Here is a 21,614-nt window from a genome sequence, read left to right as displayed (position 1 = left end):
CTTGGGGGGACTGTAAGGGGTTCATTTATTTATACTCACTCAATCTTGCACTTACCTTCTGCTCCGTTTGCAAATTGAGCATTAATCACACCCCAACACAGTCCATACACAAAACTCGCTGCCACCACATACCTACGTAGTTCTGGGCTGATAGGACACACATTCAGTTTCCATAAGGGTAGGAATGCAGAACTGCAGCTCGGCCGCTATTTTTGGACCGGAGCAAACTGCTTCCGCCAACATCGTCCGGCGCCAGGAGACAGCCGGGGTGTTGGATCGGTGTGGGGTCTGGGTGTTGGACAAGCACCGATCATATACTGATAACCTATCCGGTGGATAGGTCATCAGTTTTCAGAAAGTGGACAACCCCTATAAGGTTAGAAAAAAAAAGGGGCAGAGAGAGTGGGGTAACATAGCTACAGGGTCAGACTCAATTTGCTTGTAGTCCTTAACCATGGAGACACACAGATCTGCATAGAACTGTAAACACAAATAGTAGGATATTGTTTAATCACAACTATTCACAAAGTTGTTGAAATTTTTTATGTGCACACACAAAATATGCATTGATTTTAAGAAGCCTGGACCACAATGGCGAACCATATAATGACTTGTCCTAATTTTTTTTTGTGGTCCAGGCTCCGGACAATGTACGGACCGTGGAAACCACGGTCGTGTGCATTGGCCCATAGGTTAGCATGCAATTGCAGATAGTATACGGCAATCATGTGTATGAGGCCTTACTCTGCAGATTCTCCTGAAACACTGGTTTACTAATTTACTAATTACTAATTTAAAAAGCTTGAAGCGAAGATCCCTTTCCAGAAGCAATCTGCAGAAATAGTAAATATAGTAATAATTAGCACTACTTTCCTGCAGGGGCTGCCCACAGAATACTTGCTGCCATTTAGGGTAGCCTGTATTCTCTATTCCAGTGCTAATACAACCTCATGTAGAGTACAGTGCAAAAGTCAAATAACAGGAGGAATAATAGAGGAACAGCTCAACGCAGGGTTCGAAAGGTGGCCATGCACATGAAATAACGGTCTCTGAACGAGTCGACAGCTATTTCTTCCACTAGAAGCATTAATGCTCGACGGAGCGTGCATATTTATTTCAATGGGGAGAGGGGAATAGGCTCTTGCCATGCCCTCTGGCAGTGGCTTATCTACTGTTGCAAAAAAGGATTAAGGAATTTTGAAATCAAACTTGCCTGATCCTTCTTTCCCCCAACGGCAGAGAGACTCCCATATACACTAGATAGGATTTTCTTGGAAAGACACAGCTGTAACTAGTTATTTTTAACATTAGATGGAAGAATAGTGGAGAAATGCAAAACTCATTTCATTAATAATTGCCTTGATCTATTTTTCTGATATTTCATGCATTTACTTATTTTATTCGGACACTGAAAAAATGAAATGGCACTTTTCCGTTTTGGTTGGAAGTTTAAAATAAATAAATAAATTAAAAAAAAAGTTTTGGTCTATGACTTGAATAGTACTATGGATTACGACAGGTCTTGTCTGCATTATAGGATCACTCCCAAAAGAAACATTCTGATAACAACATTAGATTAAAAAGGTGTTGTCCAGTATCAGAGAAAAAGAATGGATTATGAATCTGTCCATGGGCTGTGGTCTGGTATTGTCGTTCATCCCCATTCAATTAAATGAAGTTCAACTGCATTACCAGACACTGCCCATTGACAAAAGCAACGTTGCTTCTGGAAAAAATGTTGCACCAATCTTATACTTATACTGATACACATTTGTATTTAAAAAAAAAAAAACAACCAAAACACGATTTCAAAAGGTGTACATAGCCTTTAAAGGAATTGCTTTAGTATTCCACAATTAACCCGTTAGTGACCACCAATACGCCTTTTCACAACGCTGCATCAGAATAAACAGAGCAGGTAGCCGTTAACCCTTTCACGACCAATGACGAAAATGAACGTCATGGTCGGCTGCTAGTTCCCGCACCAGGACGTTCATTTTCGTCAGTATTTCAAACTGTCACTCTGTGTAAACACAGAGTGACAGGCGCGCGCTGACAGCTGTCCCAGACAGCTGTCACATCAGTCTCGCCGGACAGCGGACCATCGCCGCTGCTTTCGGCAATTAACCCCTTAAGTGCAGCAACGGATTGCCGTCGCCGCATTTAAGTGGTTTGAAGCACATCGGCAGCCCCCACTAAGTGATCGTGGGGGCTACCGATGCTTGTCGTGGCAATCGGAGGTCAGACAATGACCTCCGGGTTGCCATGTACGGAAGCCTCGGAGGAGCAGCCTCCGGCCGGTCCTCCTCGGCTTCCTGTCAGAATGACAGTTACGTCGCAATGACAGTTAGAGTACATTACACTACGTGTGTAGTGTACTCCAGCAGCGATCAGAGCTGCAAGTCTAAGTGTCCCCTAGTGGGACAAGTAAAAAAAGTGAAAATGGTTTAAAAAAAAAAAAAAAAAAAAAAGAAGTGTAAAAATGAGTTTATAAGTGATATAAACACAAAATGCTTTTTTTTTCCTATAATAAGAAATTATTATTATAGAAAAAAAATGAACACGTTAAAAAAGTACACATATTTGGTATCACCGCGTTCGTAACGACCCCAACTATAAAATTGTAATGTTGTTTTTCCCGCACGATGGACACCCCAAAAAAAAAAATCAATAAAAAACTGCGACAGAATCGCAATTTTTTTTGGTCACCACCGCTCCCTAAATAAAGAATAAAAAGTGATCAAAAAGTTGCATGTACCCGAAAATAGTACCGATAAAAACTTCAATCCGTCCCGCAAAAAACAAGCCCTTACAAAGCTTTTTTGACTAAAAAATAAAAAAATTATGCCTCTCAAAATATGGTGACACAGAATTATTTTTTTTTATAAATAAGTGATTTTATTGTGCAAACGCTAAAAAAAAGGAAAAAAACCTATATACATATGGTATCGCCGTAATCGTACCAACTCGCAGAATAAAGTAAAAATGTCATTTATAGCGTACGGTGAACGCCGCAAAAAGAAAACCTAAAAAACGGTGTCAGAATTCCTGTTTTTTGGTCAGGATTGCAAAAAAATTGAATAAAAAGTGATTAAAAAAAATAAATAAAATCGCATGTACCCCAAAATGGTACCAATGAAAACTACAGATTGTCCCACAACAAATAAGCCCTCACAGGGCTCCGGTGGTAAAAAAAACATAAAGTTCTGGCTCTCAGAATATGGCGATGCAAAATGTGCAGAATGTTCCAAAATTAGTTAAGATCGGGCGCCATTTATCAGTGCGACACCGGCCACATATCTATGAATTATTATTTATTTACCGCATTATTATACCCTCTTATTATGCCCTGATGTACTCCACACAGCTTACATAAGCCCCCACATCATAAACTGAAATACCAGCGAAACTCCAAACAAAACTACTACCAAGCAAAAGCTGCGCTCCAAAAGCAAAATGGAGTCCCTCCCTTCTGAGCCCTGCAGCGTGCCCAAGCAGCAGTTTGCGCCCACATATATGGCATCGCCATACCCGAGAGAACCCGCTTAACATTTTATGAGGTATTTGTCTTCTGTGGCACAAACTGGGCACAACATATTATGCACTAAAATGGCATATCAGTGGAAAATTGCAATTTTCACTTTGAACCATCCGCTGTGCACTAACCCCTTTGCGCACTATGACTTAATTGCCCGTCATGGTGCGGTGGTTGATGTATGGAGCGGGCTCACGTGCTGTGCCCTATCCATACGCTGCGGGTGTCAGCTGTGTATTACAGCTGACACCCGGGACTAACGGACAGGTACAGCGATCGCTCTGTTACAGAAGCCTGTAAGAACAACAATATGCTGCAATACATTAGTATTGCAGTGTATTGTACCAGTGATCCAATGATCACTGGATCAAGTCCCCTAAGGGGATTGATTAATAAAATGTGTAGAAGAATTATAGTTATAAGTAGTGAGAATTTTTTTTTTTTTTTAAAGTTAAAAAAAAACACCTTTTTCCATTTTTCTTCTAAAGTGATGTAAAAAAAATGAACAAAATTGGTATCGCTACGTCCGTAAAAGTCCGAACTATTACAATATACTATCATTTAATTTGCACAGTGAACACCTTAAAAAAAATGTAATAATTGAAACCGCCAATATTGCTGTTTTTTTTTTTTGTCACCTTATCTCTAAAAAAAAAATGTAATAGAACTTTTTAATCACTTTTTATTTACCAATAAAAACTGCAGCTCCTCCCGCAAGAAATAAGCCCTCACACCGCTCTATTGATGGAAAAATAAAATAGTTATGGCTCTTGGAAAGCGGGGAGTGAAAATCTAAAATAAGAAAGCAAAAAATGGATCAGTCCTGAAAGAGTTAATTCATTTCTAATGAAAAAACGTATGACCACAAGTGGGGTATTTCCGTACTCGGGAGAAATTGCTTTATAAAAAAAATGGTTGTTTTTTTCCTCCTTTATCCCTTGTGAAAATGAGAAAATGCAACATTTTAGTGGAAAAAAATAGGATATTAATTTTCGCGCCCTAATTCTAATAAACTCTGCAAAAGACCCGTGGGGTGTAAATGCTCACTATACCCCTAGAAAAATTCCTTGAAGGCTTTTCCAAAATGGGGTCACTTTTGGTGAGTTTCCACTGTTTTGGTCCCTCCAGTGCATTGCAAATGCGACAAGGCACCGAAAACCATTCCAGCAAAATCAGAAATCCAAATGGCGCTCCTTCCCTTCTGAGCCCTGCAGTGGGTCCAAACAGCAGTTTATTACCACATATGGGGTATTGTCGTAATCGGGAGACATTGCTTTACAAATGTTGGGGTGCATTTTCTTCGTTATTCCTTGTAAATATAAAAAATTTCTATGTTGTTTCAGAAAAAAGTAAATTTTAATTTTTACAGACTAATTCCAATATATTTAGCGAAAAACCTGTGTGGTCAAAATGCTAACTATACCCCTAGATAAATACCTTAAGGGGTGTAGTTTTCGAAATGGGGTCGTTTATGGGGAGTTTCTATCGTTCTGGCAGCTCAAAGCTTCTCCAAATGTACAGTGGGGGCTAAAACATTTTCAAGCAAAATAGGAGTCTTGAAAGCCTCCGGGTGCTCCCTTCCTTTTGGGCCCTGCCGTGTGTCCAGGCAGTGCATTAGGGCCACAATGTGGGTATTTTTGAAAATAGGAGAAACAGGGTGATAGATTTTGTGGTGTGTTTGTTCATTCTCATGTTCGCTTTACAAAGAAATCAGTCTTCAAACGGATACTTTTATGAAAAAAGTGAAATAATTTTTTTTTCACCTGTTCTGCATTAAATTTAGCAAAAAACTGTGGGCTCAAAATACTTACTATACCCCTAGATAAATACCTTAAGGGGTCTAGTTTTCTAAATGGGGTCATTTGTGGGGGTTTCCATCACTCTGAGACCTATGAGCCTCTGAAAACCTGGCTTGGTGCAGGAAAACAAAATGTACTTCAAAATTTATACAATTATTATTCAATTTGTAAGTCCTCTAAATTGCTGAAAATTTATTTTATTTTTTTCAAAAGTGCTGCCAAAATAGAGTAAAGAGATGGAAATATATATTTAATTTAAAAAATTGTACAGTATGTGTGTACATATGTGACATATTGCAGTTAAAAATGGGTAAAAATTTTAATTTTTATAAAATTTCTTCCATTTTTCTATTGTTTTATTAATTTCTGCAAATCGTATCAGTCTACTTTTACCACTAAATTAAAGTACAACATGTGACGAAAAAACAATGTCAGAATTACTTGGATATTCAAAACTTTCACAGAGTTATTCTCTGATAAAGTCAGACATACCAGATTTGACAAATCTGGCTTGGTCGTTAAGGTACAAACAGGCCCGGTCATTAAGGGGTTAAATCTCCCTGCTCTCAGCTGCCAGATGTAGCTGAGGGCTGGGGGCATCCCTGCTCCAGCGGGTGAGATCGATATTAGTATCCATCTCACCCGTTTAACCCCTCAGATGCGGTGCTCAATAGAGAGTGCCGCATCCCAATTGTTTTGGAGAGAGGGAGGGAGCTCCCTCTCATCCCACTGACACCCAGCGATAAGATCGCCGAGTGTCTGTGTCTCCGATGGCAGCCGGGGGCCTAATAAAGGCCCCCAAGTCTGCCCGTAGTAAATGTCTGCTAGGTCATGCCAGAGGCATGTCCTAGCAGATGCCTGTCCGTCTTAAATGGACAGGCAGTAATACACTGCAATACAGAGGCATTGCAGTGTATTATAAAAGTGATCAGAAGATCGCATATTAAAGTCCCTTAGTGGGACTAGTAAAAAAGTAAAAAAAAGTTGAATAAAAGTTAATAAAGTAAAAATGTGAAAAAAAAAATTCAAAACCACACTTTTTCCTTTTACAAAATGTTTTACTATTAAAAAAACTAAATAAAGTTAAAAAGTTACACATATTTTGTATCGCCGCGTCCGTAACGACCCCGAGTGTAAAGCCATTACATTATTAAACCCGCACGGTGAACGCCGTAAAAAAAATAAAAAGCAATGGAAACATTGCTGTTTTCTGTGAATCCTGCCTTAAAAAAATTTAATAAAAAGTGTTCAAAAAGTCGCATCTACTCCAAAATAGTACCAATAAAAACTACAAGTCGCCCCACAAAACAAAAGCCAACTGCATCGGCGGAAAAATAAAAATAAGTTATGGCTCTTCAAATATGGAGACACAAAAGTAAATAATTTTGAAAAAAAAAAGTGTTTTTACTGTGTAAATGTAGTAAAACATACAAAATCTATACAAACTTCGTATCGTTGCAATCGTAACAACCCGCTGAATAAAGTTATTGTGTTATTTATACCCCACGGTGAACTACGTCGATTTAAACGCAAGAAAAGTGACAAAATTTCTGGGTTTTTCTATTCCCCCCCCAAAAAAAGTTAATCAATAAATTATATCAACCCCAAAATGGTGCTATTAAAAAAAAATACAACCTGTCCTGCAAAAAACAAGACCTTATACAGACAGCTATGTCGATGCAAAAATAAAAAAAGGTTATAGCTCTTAGAATGAGACGATGGAAAAACGTAAAAAATAGCTTGGTCATTAAGGGGTTAAATAAATAATGTGTACATTTTGCTAAATACCCAGCATGTCAATGAAAAACTTCACAGCAGCCAACTACATAGTCAAAATTCTAACGCTAGGTGTGGTACAGGAATTGCCCCAAAAACTATTCTCTTTACTTTTGAATTATTAACCATTTACACTTCAATGTCTTCTCTGCAGTACTTTTTACTTAATAGTATTTTATGGTAAAATGTAAATAAATCAGTGGTAGCCATGCAGACGGTAAGGCTGGGTTCACACAACCTATTTTCAGACGTAAACGAGGCGTATTATCCCTCGTTTTACGTCTGAAAATACGGCTCCACTACGTCGGCAAACATCTGCCCATTCATTTGAATGGGTTTGCCGACGTACTGTGCCGACGACCAGTAATTTGCGCGTCGTCGTTTGACAGCTGTCAAACGACGACGCGTAAAATGACTGCCTCGTGAAAGAAGTGCAGGGCACTTCTTTGAAACGTAATTTGAGACGCTCTTCATTGAATTCAATGAAGAACAGCTCAAATGTTCGGCCGTCAAAGACGCCTCGCATAATGCGAGGAGGAGCTTTTACGTCTGAAACGACACAGCTGTTTTCTCCTGAAAACAGTCTGTAATTTCAGACGTAAAAGCCAGCTAGTGTGTGCACATACCCGAACACTACACTACTGCTGAAACCAGGCTGTCCTCATGAATGTCTGGTGTCAGTGACTTGCCAATAAACTGCAATACCAGGATTTGCCACAGATTCTAAACGAAGAGCTCAGTCTATCTTCTCATTAGCTGAGAAGTAATATCTGATGTTAAAAAGGGTCGGGAGTTTTTTTTTTTAAATTTGTAACATGGAAAATGACATTTAAAGAGGTTATCACATCACAGACACCTACTTTTTATATGGGTCCCTGCTCCCGACACCCCGGCGTCCACTTATTACATGAATGGCTGTCATGTAATACATTTCCTCTGCAGTGGCTGATGCCGGGGAAATCTATGAACAGGAGTTGTCGCGGTGCATTTTTCTCTACATCTCTATATCAGTATTCTGATTGAAAATGGTGCTCACTTTTCTTTTGAACGTTTTTTTTTGTTTTTTTTTAAAGTGAGAACCTGATAACACCAACTGTGCCACTTTCATGCATAGTCCACGTTGATTTTGTACTGCCTTACCTTCCAGCCAGGCTTCAGTATATACCAGAGGACGTCATAAATGAACAATGTACTATTTTGCTAGGAGCGGCTTTTTTCCCAGGCACTACTTATAATGGCAATAGGGGTGAAACCAGATTAACCTGACTATACAAGGTTTAAGACTAAAATATCCCACACAATGGGATTACATAGGAAAGATTACAGTCTTTGCCCCAAAAGTGGCAGATGGTTGGCATGTTTTTACTAATCTCAGTTTTTTCCATTGGTTGCTTTACATTGCTGAGGAAAAAGAACATAATTCAAAATTGTACATTATAAGTACGTTGGTGATACAAATAAGATTAGTACTTTTAGTAAGTGGAAACTGTAAGGAAATTACCTCTTGTAACATGTCTGCATCCTCAATGGCTCTTACCACAGACTCCTTAGAGGTCTCTTGAATTTCACCCCCCATGAGAAACTCATCCAGGATGAAATAAGCTTTCTCAAAGTTAAAAATTATGTCCAGCTCGCAGACCTAAGAACAACAGAAAAAACATGCAGCAGTTGTGGCAATAGTTAAAGAGACTTAAAGGGTTATCCCCAACTTAGACAGGTTATGCCATAAATCTCTGATGGGTGTGGGTCCAAGTTCTGGGACCCGCACCTATATCGAGAACAGGAGTTACCCGACCCAGTTTCGCCTGGTAATGAGCCCCTGGCCGCAGATTCCAGGAACAGACTAGTTAAAAGGGGGCCGCGCAAGTGCTCGGATCGCTCTTTTCTCTTCTATGGGAGTTATGTAAACAGCCGAGCAGTGTAACTGCAAAGTTATTATTTTGGATTTTTTTTTAAATATAGCTAGTGACATGAATAATAAAAAACACCATAATAAAAATGAAAAAATATGTTAAAGGGGTTTTCCCCATGTTAGAAACCGATGTCATATTGCTAGGATATGCCATCAATTTCTAAATGGTGCGACTCAATTCAAAGCGGTGAAGAGGACACACCACTAAACTAGTGCTGCCACCCCCTCCTTCTCGGGAGCGGTGGGTGTCCCAGCAGCATATGCCATCATTTTATCAGATGGGAAAACCCCTAACCAAAAAGCTTAAAACATTCATAGTCAGCAAACCCTTACAGCTCTTGCAAATGACCGAGATCGGACCGTGAAAAACGGACTTTGAGTCGGCCGGATTTCCAGGGCTGACCGCGGTACAGGTGAACGGGACTCCTGACATCATAGACATTTATGATGCTAGAAGTCTCTGCCTCCCCACGGAACTGCTGTTGTGTATTGAACAAAATGATACAGTAAGGGAACAGCAGTTCTGTGGGGAGACTCCTAGCATCATAAATGTCTATGATGCCAGGAGTCCCGTTCACCTGTACCGTGGTCAGGCTGGGAAATCTATCTGACACACGGTCTATTATTCACAGCGCAATCTCGGTCGTGTGCAAAGACATTTACAGCTAAACAGCCTGGGCTGAAGATTGATACATTTTAGCAAACCAGCAGAAGGATTCGTGCAGCTGCTGCTGATGTATTATGCTTCTAAAGCATTGCCTAGCATTGATACAATTGTACACTTCTCATCTGAAAGCAGGACTATGGGCGGCATGTAAAACGAGTGTTCTTATTCACGGACAGCAAGAGAATCTTAAAAATAGTGATGAAATTAAACAAAGTATATTAGAAAGATGTAGAACTTTTCAATTATACAATGATCAAGCTTTATTTGCATAAAACTGGAAAACCCCTTTAAATAAAATGTAATGACATACATTTCCAAAGTATTTATCCAGTAGCTCCACAATTCTATGAACGATCTCCAGTGTCAGCAGCTCATTATCTTGATCCTCAATGGCACAGCAGAAGTACAAGCTAGCATACCTACAAAATCAAGAGAGAGAGACTTTTCTTAGATAGAGCGCCTTGAGAAAAGTTATTGAGCGGTTCACAGCCCTTTGGGCATTCGATATAAAGTCATATTAAGGCCTCATGCACACTTCAGTTTTTTTCCTTCAGGGTGCTATCCGTTTTTGTCACTGATAGGACCCTGAACCCATTCATTTCAATGGGGCCATGCACACTTCAGTTTTTTTGACGGTCCGTTGCTCCGTGACCGTGAGGCCCATTCAAGTCAATGGGGCCGTCAAAAAAACTGAAGGCACACGGAAGGCATCCGTGTGCCGTCCGTGTGTGACGGAGCCGTTGCCTAGCAACCGCCGGGTGGGCAGAAAAACATTACAGATATATTACACTAACCGGCAGCCACTTGTCTCTATCAATAACTGATAGATAGAAGAGGCTGCTGATTAAAAATAAAATAAAAAGCATTTCATACGTACCCGGTCGTTGTCTTGGTGACGAGTCCCTCTTCTTCAGTCCGACCTTCTTTTGTGACGCGGCAGCCTGTGATTGGCTGCAGAAGCCGCTGCAGCCTGTGATTGGCTGCAGTGGCCGCTGCAGCCTGTGATTGGCTGCAGAGGCCGCGGCAGCATGTGATTGGCTGCAGAGGCCGCGGCTGCCTGTGATTGGCTGCAGAGGCCGCGGCTGCCTGTGATTGGCTGCAGAGGCCGCGGCTGCCTGTGATTGGCTGCAGCGGCGACATGGATTGAACGTCAACGCTGGAGGCCGGACAGGTGGAATATAAGTATGAACTTATTTTTTTTTTTTTTATTACATTAAAATTGTATTTTCCGCACGCCGAGCATGGTACTGTCCAGGGTGCTGAAAGAGTTACCGCCGATCAGTGCAGCCCATTAACTCTTTCAGCACCCTGGACAGTACCATGCTCGGCGCACGGAAACACGGAGTGCACACGGAAACCACACGGCCGCTAAAACGGGTTCACGGACCCGTCAAAAGCGGCCGTGAAAACGGTGACATAAGTGTGCACGTGGCCTTAAAAGTAAAGCTTCAGGTTTTAAACATTTATCCCCCCCCCCCCCCCATAAGCTTTGTGTATCTTTTTACACTTTCTAATGATTTTACACAAGTGCTGGTCAAACAGTAGTAGCTTTTATATTTGCGGAATTAGAAGTATTAGGCTTTTATGGCTAAAGGCCCATTAACACAGACCAATAAACGTGAATGAGCGTTCCTAAGAACAATTGTTCGGACAATTATTGGCAGAGATTAGTCGACAAACGAGCAAATGCACGTTCATCGGCTGATCACATCATTTATGCAGGCTATAAAATCATCGTTGTCGGCAGCACATCTCCCCGTGTGAACAATTTTGCAAACTGATGGGGACCAAACAATTGTATTAAATAATCATTCGTCCCCATACAGTATAGCATCGGCATGTGTAAATGGGCCTGTTAAGGAGTGCCGATTGACTTGTTATATGGTCGATTGGAGCTCATTATGGGCAGAAACCTTCCCATGTATATATATGCTGCATTTTCCCGGCTACGCCAGTTCCAACCTACTATTATAGGCTTGTCTGAGACTCACTTGATTAAATATAAGGTCCAATCTCTATTTCTATTTTTCTACAAGTCCTGGATGGGACTCAGCATTAAGGGTCTATATTTCCAAAACTTCTATGCCCACTGACCAAGGTCTAGTTTGGAGCATCCTCTAACTCTGAAAAAAAACTTAAGGATGGATGAACTGCAAAGATTTCCCAAAGAGAAGGTCCCTGAGTTAGATGGGCTTCCTAGCAAGTTTTTCAAAGAAATATAAGGATCTCCTGTTCCTGCCTGAATCATACCATCCAATATCATTACCTCCCACCAATGTAGAACTTTTTGCAAAGGTTCTGGCAAACAGGTTAATAAGGGTTATCTCCAATATTGTGCACGAGGATCAGACAGGCTTCATGCCAAACAAATCTATTGCCATAAATCTTAGAAGGTTCTTCCTAAATCTTCAATTGGGTTATTCAGACACTGGGACGAGTGTTGCTTTGGCAGTGTCGAGTGGAACTATTGGGTAAATTAAGATCAATAGGTTTGGAAAGATAGTTTGTAATTGGATTGAAAGTTGGCTCAAGAACCGTATCCAGAGAGAGTTATGGTCAATGATTCCTTCTCTGAATGGTCCCCGATTGTAAGTGGTGTACCCAGGGTTCAGTGCTGGGACCACTATTATTCAGCTTATTTATTAATGATATAGAGGATGGGATTAATAGCACTGTTTCTATTTTTGCAGATGACAACAAGCTATGTAGTATAGTTCAGTCTATGGAAGGTGTTCGTAAATTGCAAGCTGATTTGGACACAGTGTTTGGGCATCCATTTGGCAAATTAGGTTTAACGTAGAGAAATGTAAAGTTATGCATCTGGGTAGCAACAATTTGCATGCATCATATGTCCTAGGGGGAGCTATACTGGGAGAGTCACTGGTTGTGAAGGATCTGGGTGTACTTGTAAATCATAAACTAAATAACAGCATGCAATGTCAATCAGCTGCTTCTAATGCCAGCAAGATATTGTCATGTATTAAAAAGAGGCATGGACGGGGGCATGGCCTAGCGGCATATGTGAGTGGACGCAAGCTCCGGAGCTCCCTCTGCCTAATATCCTGTAAGACCATACTTACCTTACTTTCAGGCTATTTACTGAAGTTGGAGAGAGTGCTTGAGCCTACAGAGACGACATTCCGAAGGTCTTGGCGACAGAATGACCTGCTCTAACATGTCAAAAGCTGCTGAGGGAAGTGTGGACGGTGAGGCCCAAGATGGCGCCGGCGAGTATAACTCAGACAGGAGGAGAGAGACATCAGGGGCGAGACAGCATCGCAGTTGGAGAGATTTGCGCGCCAAACACTTTCAAAAGCCCGGTCCAGGAGGAGTACTGCGCAGGTGGAGGAGAGAGACCTGCTAACTGCTGGAATGGGATCTCGTTATACACCGCTGAGAGCGCACATGGATTCGGAGGAGACGGGGGATAACATTCCTGTGCCCTTTGAACCTATGATTGGCCGCGGAACAGACCAAGACTATCCCTGAACCTACACTGGTAGATGTTTTTTCGGCAGTAAGCCAATGTAATACCACGCTTGCTAAGCTTACCTGCCATATAGGGGGGAATAAAAGAGCACATATAAATAAAACGACACTACCTCCAAAAAGTGGCAGAACGTACCACGGCGGCAGAAGGTCGCATAAGTGAAATTGAGGACATGTTATTACCGATGAGAAGAGACCTAAACATGAATTCAGTGGCTATAATGAATTTGTTGGCCAAAGCTGATGATTTAGAAAACCGCTTGCGGCAGAACAATGTGCGACTGGTTGGCATACCAGAAAAGTGGAAAGGACTTATCCAGATTATTTTTTGGAGAAATGGCTGCTGGATGTGTTTGGGAAGGAGGTCCTGACTCCCTTGTTTGCGGTGGAAAGAGCCCTCACAGTACCTACTCGTCCTGGTCCTCCTGGTCATCCGCCTAGGCCTGTCCTGGTGAAATTACTATACTATGAAAACAGAGATATTATTCTTCGTCAAGCCAGAGAAAGACAAGATGTCTGTGTTAATGGAGTAAAAAAATAAATATCCTTTTATCTTGATTTTCCTTCTGAGGTTCAGAAAAAGCGGCTTCAGTTTCTGGATATAAAAAAACAAACGCCTGTGGAATCTCCGAGTTCAGTATTCCATGCTGTATCCTGCTAAACCACGAGTAGTGGCATTAGGATTAGCCCAATTCTTTGATACTCCACAGGATGCTTTAAGGTGGCTTGATAGCCATGAAGGTCAGATTCATCAGTAACAGAGAATGGAGGAGGTGTGAGGGATCCCTAGTGGATCCTCTATGCATGTATTAAGTTGGGTATGACTATGGGAAAATTGTAGGTGAAAATGTCTGTAAGCGTCTGTAAGGAAGGATGCATACTACTGCTTTAACAAATGGGTGGCGGGAGGGAGAGGTGGAAGTTTTAAATGCTGTGTGGGATAGTCGGGTGTGTGCTGACCTGCGGTAGGTTGGTTCTACCACTCGTGACGCTTGGTACCGATGGCGGAACTTATGCCATTAGCCCTGACCCTTCTAGGAGGGAAGGCTTACAAACTTGTTGGGTATTGTTGTTGGGTTTGGGGGGGGGGGGGGGGGAGGGAACCAGCAGCAGCACTATGTTCTTATTCGGGTATCTGGCAAGGTTTGGGGAAAGAAAGCTGGCGGATTCTTATTGACCATGTTGTTTTCAAATGGGAGATAGGTTGAATTTCCGGTCATGGATTGTTCGGGGTATGGGGGAGGCTACTAAAAACACATATCATATTTGAATACCTGAAGCAACACTCCCCTGGAGTGGTGGGCTTGCAAGAGACTCATGTAACTAAAGATACAGTCCATCTCTTACGTCAAGTATGGATCAAACATGGTTTCCATTCCTTCCACTCAACGTACTCGAGAGGGGTGAGTCTGCTGGTTCATAAAAATGTGCCTTTTCAATGTTATGCCTCGTTTAGTGATTGCGAGGGTAGATATGTGGGCGTACACTGTAAACTGTTTCATTGGGATTGTATAGTGGTTGTCATGTATGTCCCTCCTCCATACTCCTGGGTTCCGATGAAAAAAGTATTGGAAAGACTGACCAGCTGGCCTGATGTTCTGACCATACTAATGGGAGACATTAATAATGTTATGAATGTAGAGATGGATCGATTGCCGGCTGAGATGGGGAGGGGGGGGGGAAAATCGGGAATAACACGTTTGGGAAATATATACAGGAAGTTGGGTTATGATATATGGCGGGAAAAATGGCCAACTACGAGCCAATACTCCTTTGTGTCTTCTACCTATTGTTCATTATCACAAATTGATTTGATGTTATCCAAAAATCTGGGCCTCCCGTTTGCTGAAGGAATTGAATACTTACCTAGATTAATTTCAGACCATTCGCCTATACTGTTGAGGATTACAGTTAGTTCCGAGGTAGGACATAGGAGATGTGAAATGCGATTGAACCCGTTCTGGGTCAGGTTAATAAAAGTGGCCAAGATTGCCCCGCTTATATAGGAATACTTTGACTTTAATACTGGTACAGTCCCGGTAGATGTCCTGTGGGACGCCCCAAAAGGCGTATCTGAGATACGATACACCGGTTATTGGAGTATTTAGAAGAGATCCCATGGATAACTTTGGGTGGGGAGGACAGAGATATGTTGGAAGGTCCACTGACTATTGAAGAGGTGCAGAAGATGGTGCGCTCAATGGCGAATCATAAGGTGCCGGGGTGGTATGGCCTGCCCACAGAAATATACAAAACTTATGGAGAAGACTTGTTGCCACACCTGTTGAGTGTGTTTCAAGATGGGTTGAATAGGGGGAGGTTGCCTAGCACAATGTATGAAGCAGCCATTGTAGTGCTGCCCAAGGAGGGAAAGAATTTGGCGCAACCGGATTTGTATCGACCTATTTATTGACCTCTGACATCAAGATTTTGGCGAAATTACTTGCCTGTAGATTGGCTAGGGTGATTGCAACTGTATTATCTCCAGATCATACAGGCTTCATGCCCTCCAAGTTCACGGCAACATATTTGCATAGGGTGTTCTTAAACATTCAAGCGACTCCAGAGGGCCCCCATTCTAGAGCGGTCTTATCCCTACATACCGCTAAGGCATTTGATAGTGTGGATTGGGGGTACCTGAGGGCGGTGCTGGAGCGATTCTGGTTTGGGCTTAATTTCATCAAATGGGTACAGCTCTTGTATCAGGAAATGGTCACAAAAATACAGGCTAACAATGTGTTATCTGAGTCATTCCCCTTAGCGAGAAGGACGCATCAGGGCTGCCCATCGTCCCCGCTGCTGTTCTCTCTGGCGATACAACACTCACCAGTGGTTCTGAGACATCACCCAAATATAAAAGAGGTTTTAAATATGGAGCTGAAGAGGAACGTATAGCGTTATACACAGAAGATATATTATTGTTTGTAGGGGATGTTGAGAAGTCTTTGCCTGAGATTCCGGATACTCTGGAGAGGTTTGGTAGATTTTCGGGGTTGATGATTAACTGGACGAAATCGGTTTTGTTGCCATTGAACTCATTTGTGATACCGGTGAGGGTGCAGGGGGTGGAAATTTAATAAATGTGTGCAAGAATTAAAATATTTGGGAATTAGAGTGTCAGCTAATGTGAAGGATTTCATCAATCTTAATGTACAACCTATGCTGGGAAAAATTAAAACTAGAATACAAATTTGGCTTAAATTACCCTGGTTTGTCCTGGGACGCGCGAATCCGATAAAAACGGTCCTTATGTCTCAGATTTTATACTTTAAACATAATGCTCCGGTGTGGATACCAAAGTATTGGTTTAGGAGGATGCACAATTTGTTCAGAGACCTGGTTTGTAAAAGGGGGATCCCTAGAATTAAACTACAGAAATTACAGTTGGCTAAAGAACAAGGGGGCTTGCATTGCTAAATACATGGATATACTATTTGGCAGCTCAAATACAACACTTCAGAGGATGGAAAAATAGAGAACGTTGGGATTCTAGTGGGAAGTTGCTATATTATCTAGGTCAACAAATGGGTATGAGGGAGGCGTTAGAATCTCATAAATACAAACGGGAAGCTAAGGGTAAACTGACATTGTTGCTTATGCTATTTGGAGGGAAAGTAGACAGTTGCCAGGGATTGAAGGCTGCTCGGACTATATGGAATAAACGTTATCTGTGGGAATTTAATATACTTGAGGGCTTTCAAGATTGGGAGCAGAAAGGGGTGCAATATGTGGATCAAATTGTATGAAGATGGTAATTTTAAATATTTTCAACAATTTAAAAAGACTACTTTGATATTCCCAATAGATCATTTTACCAATATTTACAGTTGAGGCATGCAGCCCAAGCGCAGGCTAGGGTGGTTAATTTGGAATGTTCCGGCTTGGGCATTGTGGAACGCATTCTGGGATCGGATAATACTAAAGGTATTATCTCACTGGTATATACAAAGATGCTATTGATACATCTGGGGGATATAAAAAGTAAATGGGAGTGGGAGGAGGCGCTTGTATCTCCACAGCTGGTATCTCTTAATGTAGCGCATATACGTTCTCAATTGTTCCCATTACATAGAGTGTACAGGACGCCAAAGCCGCTCTGGCAGATGTATATCAGATCGTCTGCAGATTGCCCTAGGTGCCTCATGGATATGGCCGACTTAAAACACATGTTCTGGGATGGTGCGAAGCTGGCTAGTTATTGGTTGGCGGTGAGGGACTTGATTAAGAGGGTGTTTGGGACAATGGTACCATCATATCATAAGGTATGCTTTCTGGTGTGTGCGGAAGGCCTAGTAGGAGACATGGCTGAGACTCAGGCTATCGGTAAAGTTCTATACTATACACAAAAGCTGATAGCTAAATATTGGATACAGGGAGATAATCCCAGTTTGCCTGAGCTTATAACGTATCTGAATAATACGATCGCCTTGGAAAGACGAGTAGATCTCAAAACGGAGGGCACTTAAGAAATTTGAGAGGCAGTGGGGGAAATGCTTGAATTGTCCTGGGGTGGTTTCCCAGGAATTAGCAAGATACTGGCCTGGAAGAAATACTTTATGAACTGGTAGGAGATAATAATGGTGTATTGAAAGATGGATGGGACTGGATCATAGAGCGGTGATCGATCGGGAGGTGGGGGGGGGGGTTTGGGGAGAGTTGGGAACATATACATGCATGACATATTTTCTAAGACATTACCTTTGGTTTATATGACAGCAATGGCAATCCTACTTTTGCATATCCTGGAATAGTACTTTTCTGCTTTGACCAAAAGAAATAATTATAATGTTGGGGGAAGTTGGTTTGGTGGACGGGGGGGGGATATGTATTGGGCCACTTTTCTTTTTTGTAACAAGTAATGCACGTATAGCGCTTTGTATACCTGTAATGAAAAAAATTGCAACATATTTTAACAGCTATACCGTTTATTGTTGTGTCAGAATAAAAGTTATCCGATTTAAAAAAAAAAGGCATGGACTCGCGGGCCAGGGTTATAATATTACCACTTTACAAAGCATTAGTGAGGCCTCATCTAGAATATGCAGTTCAGTTCTGGGCTCCAGTTCATAGAAAGGATGCCCTGGAGTTGGGAAAAATACAAAGAAGAGCAACTAAACTAATAAGGGGCATGGAGAATCTAAGTTATGAGGAAAGAATAAAGGAACTAAACCTATTTAGACTTGAAAAGAGATGACTAAGGGGGGAAATGATTAACTTCTATAAATATATGAATGGCCCATACAAGAAATATAGTGAAATCCTGTTCCATGTAAAACCCCCTCAAAAGACAAGGGGGCACTCCCTCCGTCTGGAGAAAAAAAGATTCAATATGCAGAGGCGACAAGCCTTCTTTACTGTGAGAACTGTGAATCTATGGAATAGTCACCGCAGGAGCTGGTCACAGTAGCTACAGTAGATGGCTTTAAAAAAAAAAAAATAAATAAATAAAAAAAAGACAGAGAATTCCCTAGAAGGAAAAAAATATTAGCTCCTATGTCAGGCCCCATGCACACGACCGTAAAAAACCTCCGTTTTTGCGGACCGCAGTCGCGGTCCGCAAAAACGGACCCATTCCCTTTCATTGAACGCGGACACCTTTCCGTAGCACTACGGAAGGGTGTCCGTGCCGTGGAAATGTTCCGGGAATTATGGAACATGTCCGTTCTTTTGCATTTTGCGGGCCGTGCTCCCATACTTTGTATGGGAGCACGGCCCGAAAATGCGGCTGTCAGTCGGCGGCCGGCCGTGCCCACAATCGCGGGCCATGATTGCGGGCATGGTCGTGTGCACGGGGCCTCAATTTGTAGAATTTTTGTTTCATCCCTTCCCTTTTTCCCATCCCTTGGTTGAACTTGGACATGTGTCATTTTTCAACCGTACTAGATGTAAGAATTTATGGGTTGTCATGGGGAAAATGGGATTTGGGTCACAGTTTCTCTCATACGTTTAACTTCTGTACAAACTTCTAACATCTATGATATGTGCGAATGGAATCCTGTCAGACACTTTTGCACTGGGGCTGTCCTTTGTCCTCCTCCTCGCGAATGCAATTGAACCATTGGCCTGCTTGCGAAGGTCTTCCCCTGACATCGTTGGCTTTAAATGTGGCTCATCTATAAAACCTGTCATGGACATTATAAAAGAGTTTGGTAAGTGATCATGTTTGACTAATAATTGGGACAAGTCTGTTCTTCCGGTTGACCCTCTCCCCTCTTTGCTTTCTCTGGTACACACGCAGATACAGGTGGTGAGGGAATTTAAATATCTCGGAATAGTAGGACCTGTCAGAACCCAAGATTATGTTACCTTGAAACTCTCCCCATTAATTGGCGTCGAAGATAAATGCCTGGTGTCGTTTGCTGATGTCAGAACTCGGCAGAAGTAACTTAATAAAGAGGTTTCTAATGCCTCAGTTTCTATATGTATCTATATGGATCCCTGTAAGCTATTTCCACAAGATTCATAGCATGTTTAGAATGTTACTATGGAAAAAGAAAGATGCCAGAATCAGATTGGAGATGCTGCCAAGCGATAAGAACTTGAGCGGCTTGGACATACCGAATGTGTGGCTATACTTTTATCGTGTCCCAAATTTTACGTTTTGGGGACAAAAATATGGTTTGAGGAGAACAGGGGGTCTTAATGTACAGTTGTCATTATGAGACTCCTTTCTGTGTTTCTTGGAATCGAGGAGGTAAGTAGTGGTCCAAGTCCGACTTTGGCCTTGTTATACAAAGTATTAGAGTCAAAAGTATTCAAGGCATCGCCGGTTGCATGCGTTTCACTCCTGTATGGCACAACCCTAAACTGTACCAAATCTTTAGATTGGTGGAATTTGGCTGTTTGGAAGAGAGGGGTATCCATACTATTGAGAATGGAGAGATATTAAAGAGTTTTAAACGGTTACGAGCTGATTTTGGTATTTCTCATAGTTTTTTTTACCACTGCTTGTAACTTAGGAATGCCTTTACAAATCAAATCTGAACAACGACTAAGAGTAGAGAATAACATTGTCCTTGAGACGGTGGCTGCCCAGGAGCAATGAAGGGTCTAATTTCTCTTATATGTATATTAGGTATTTTCTGTCTTCCCACTTAAATAAATATCCAACACAGGCAAGGAATGAATGAGAGACTGATATAGGGACCCCATCAAAGAAGCAATGGAGAAGTATTTTTAGAACATTCTAAAAAAGGTGTCAGACTTTTTTGGGTATAAGGCGGAATTCGTTTAAAAAGAGGGGTTTGTGTGAAAAAGAAACAATATGCACAAATTTGAGAATATTTGGGGGCGTCGGTTAAACACTCCAGGATTACCATCAAACATTACTACGTGACAGGTAAAGAATGGTTCATTACGCTGCGTCTGTGTGTAAGGCCACAGGATGGGAGGAGGAAGGGAAGACCTATGTCATGCTACTATTTGCTGTAATTGTAACACTATATGAAAATATGTCACTGAATGTATCTGTCATAATTCAAACCTAGAAACTCCTGCGCACGAGGAAGCAGCTGGACAGCTCCACAACTGAATCTATTGTCTCGGTTCTCTTGATTTTTTCCTTTCCTTTATTACCTAATTAGTCTCATCCTTTAGGATTGTTATATGGCTGGGATTCCACAGGGCGTTATTGCTGCATTTTTTACCTGCATTTGTTTGTTTATGTAAAGCGGCAGCAAAACAATTGCTTACGTTGGCCTATGTAGTTTTCGAAGTGTTATTTTCTTTGGCCGTTTTCACATATTCGGTCGGGCAATCAGCATCTTAATTTGTTGACTACCGCGCAGAGTTCAGGTGCAGTTCTGCTTGTTCCCCTGGCTGGTTTGCCACGCTGGGCATATCATTTCCAATTTTGTATGCAGGTGTTTAAATGTTGAAATGCCTCTAAATAAAAATGCAATGTTTACTAATGCAATTTAAAAACTGCACACTTTTTTTTCTGCGGTTCAAAAAACGCAGCAAAAACGTCCTGTGGAAACATAGCCTAAAAGCACGGCCCTTGCACTCCCTAAATTCCAGACTATTGAGCTCCCCGCCTCTAGTCTAGTTCATTGCTGCCTTACTCTGCAAACAACTGCTGCTAATTTGGTGTACCGAACTTGGATTGCTTCTGACCAGGTCTCTGCCTGATGCTACAAACTGTGCCGCTTATCTGTGTACTAAAAATGTACTGTCACTTGACTACTTTTGCTATTAATCACCCACCTTTCAGATTGCTTAAACCAGTGGACTCAAAATATGCTTCCAGACATTGACAGTATATTTTCTGACTATAATTCCTTACCATGTCATACAGTATTACTGTTGAAATGCCTCAAGGACTGGAATGGACAAAATGCTGACCTTGTACTGAGGGGTGCGAGAGACAGGCGTTATTGGTCTATAACAAATTTTTTGTAAAATAATTTTTATGCTTTTAGAGTGAATATCAAAAAA

General features: G+C 41.6%; 1 protein-coding gene across 2 annotated transcripts in view; it reads right to left on the bottom strand.

The window, feature by feature from the left end:
* Positions 1-21,614, bottom strand: part of AP1S3 (adaptor related protein complex 1 subunit sigma 3) — a 43,572-nt gene that overhangs the window by 2,599 nt on the left and 19,359 nt on the right. The window contains exons 3-5 of one of the 2 annotated variants that reach the window (XM_075863969.1): positions 10,000-10,108; positions 8,612-8,749; positions 8,454-8,511 (exon numbers count right to left, since the gene is read on the bottom strand). In XM_075863969.1, coding sequence (XP_075720084.1) covers positions 8,482-8,511; positions 8,612-8,749; positions 10,000-10,108 — 277 coding nt within the window. In that variant the 3' untranslated portion in view covers positions 8,454-8,481. Of the gene's footprint in view, positions 1-8,453; positions 8,512-8,611; positions 8,750-9,999; positions 10,109-21,614 lie in introns of those variants that run through there. The other variant, XM_075863968.1, reaches the window with a different exon arrangement.

This window comes from Rhinoderma darwinii, chromosome 4, assembly GCF_050947455.1.
Source record: "Rhinoderma darwinii isolate aRhiDar2 chromosome 4, aRhiDar2.hap1, whole genome shotgun sequence".
NCBI lineage: Eukaryota > Metazoa > Chordata > Amphibia > Anura > Rhinodermatidae > Rhinoderma > Rhinoderma darwinii.
The sequence above is the reverse complement of the archived record's forward strand: the minus strand, read 5'-3'. Positions and strand labels throughout refer to the sequence as shown.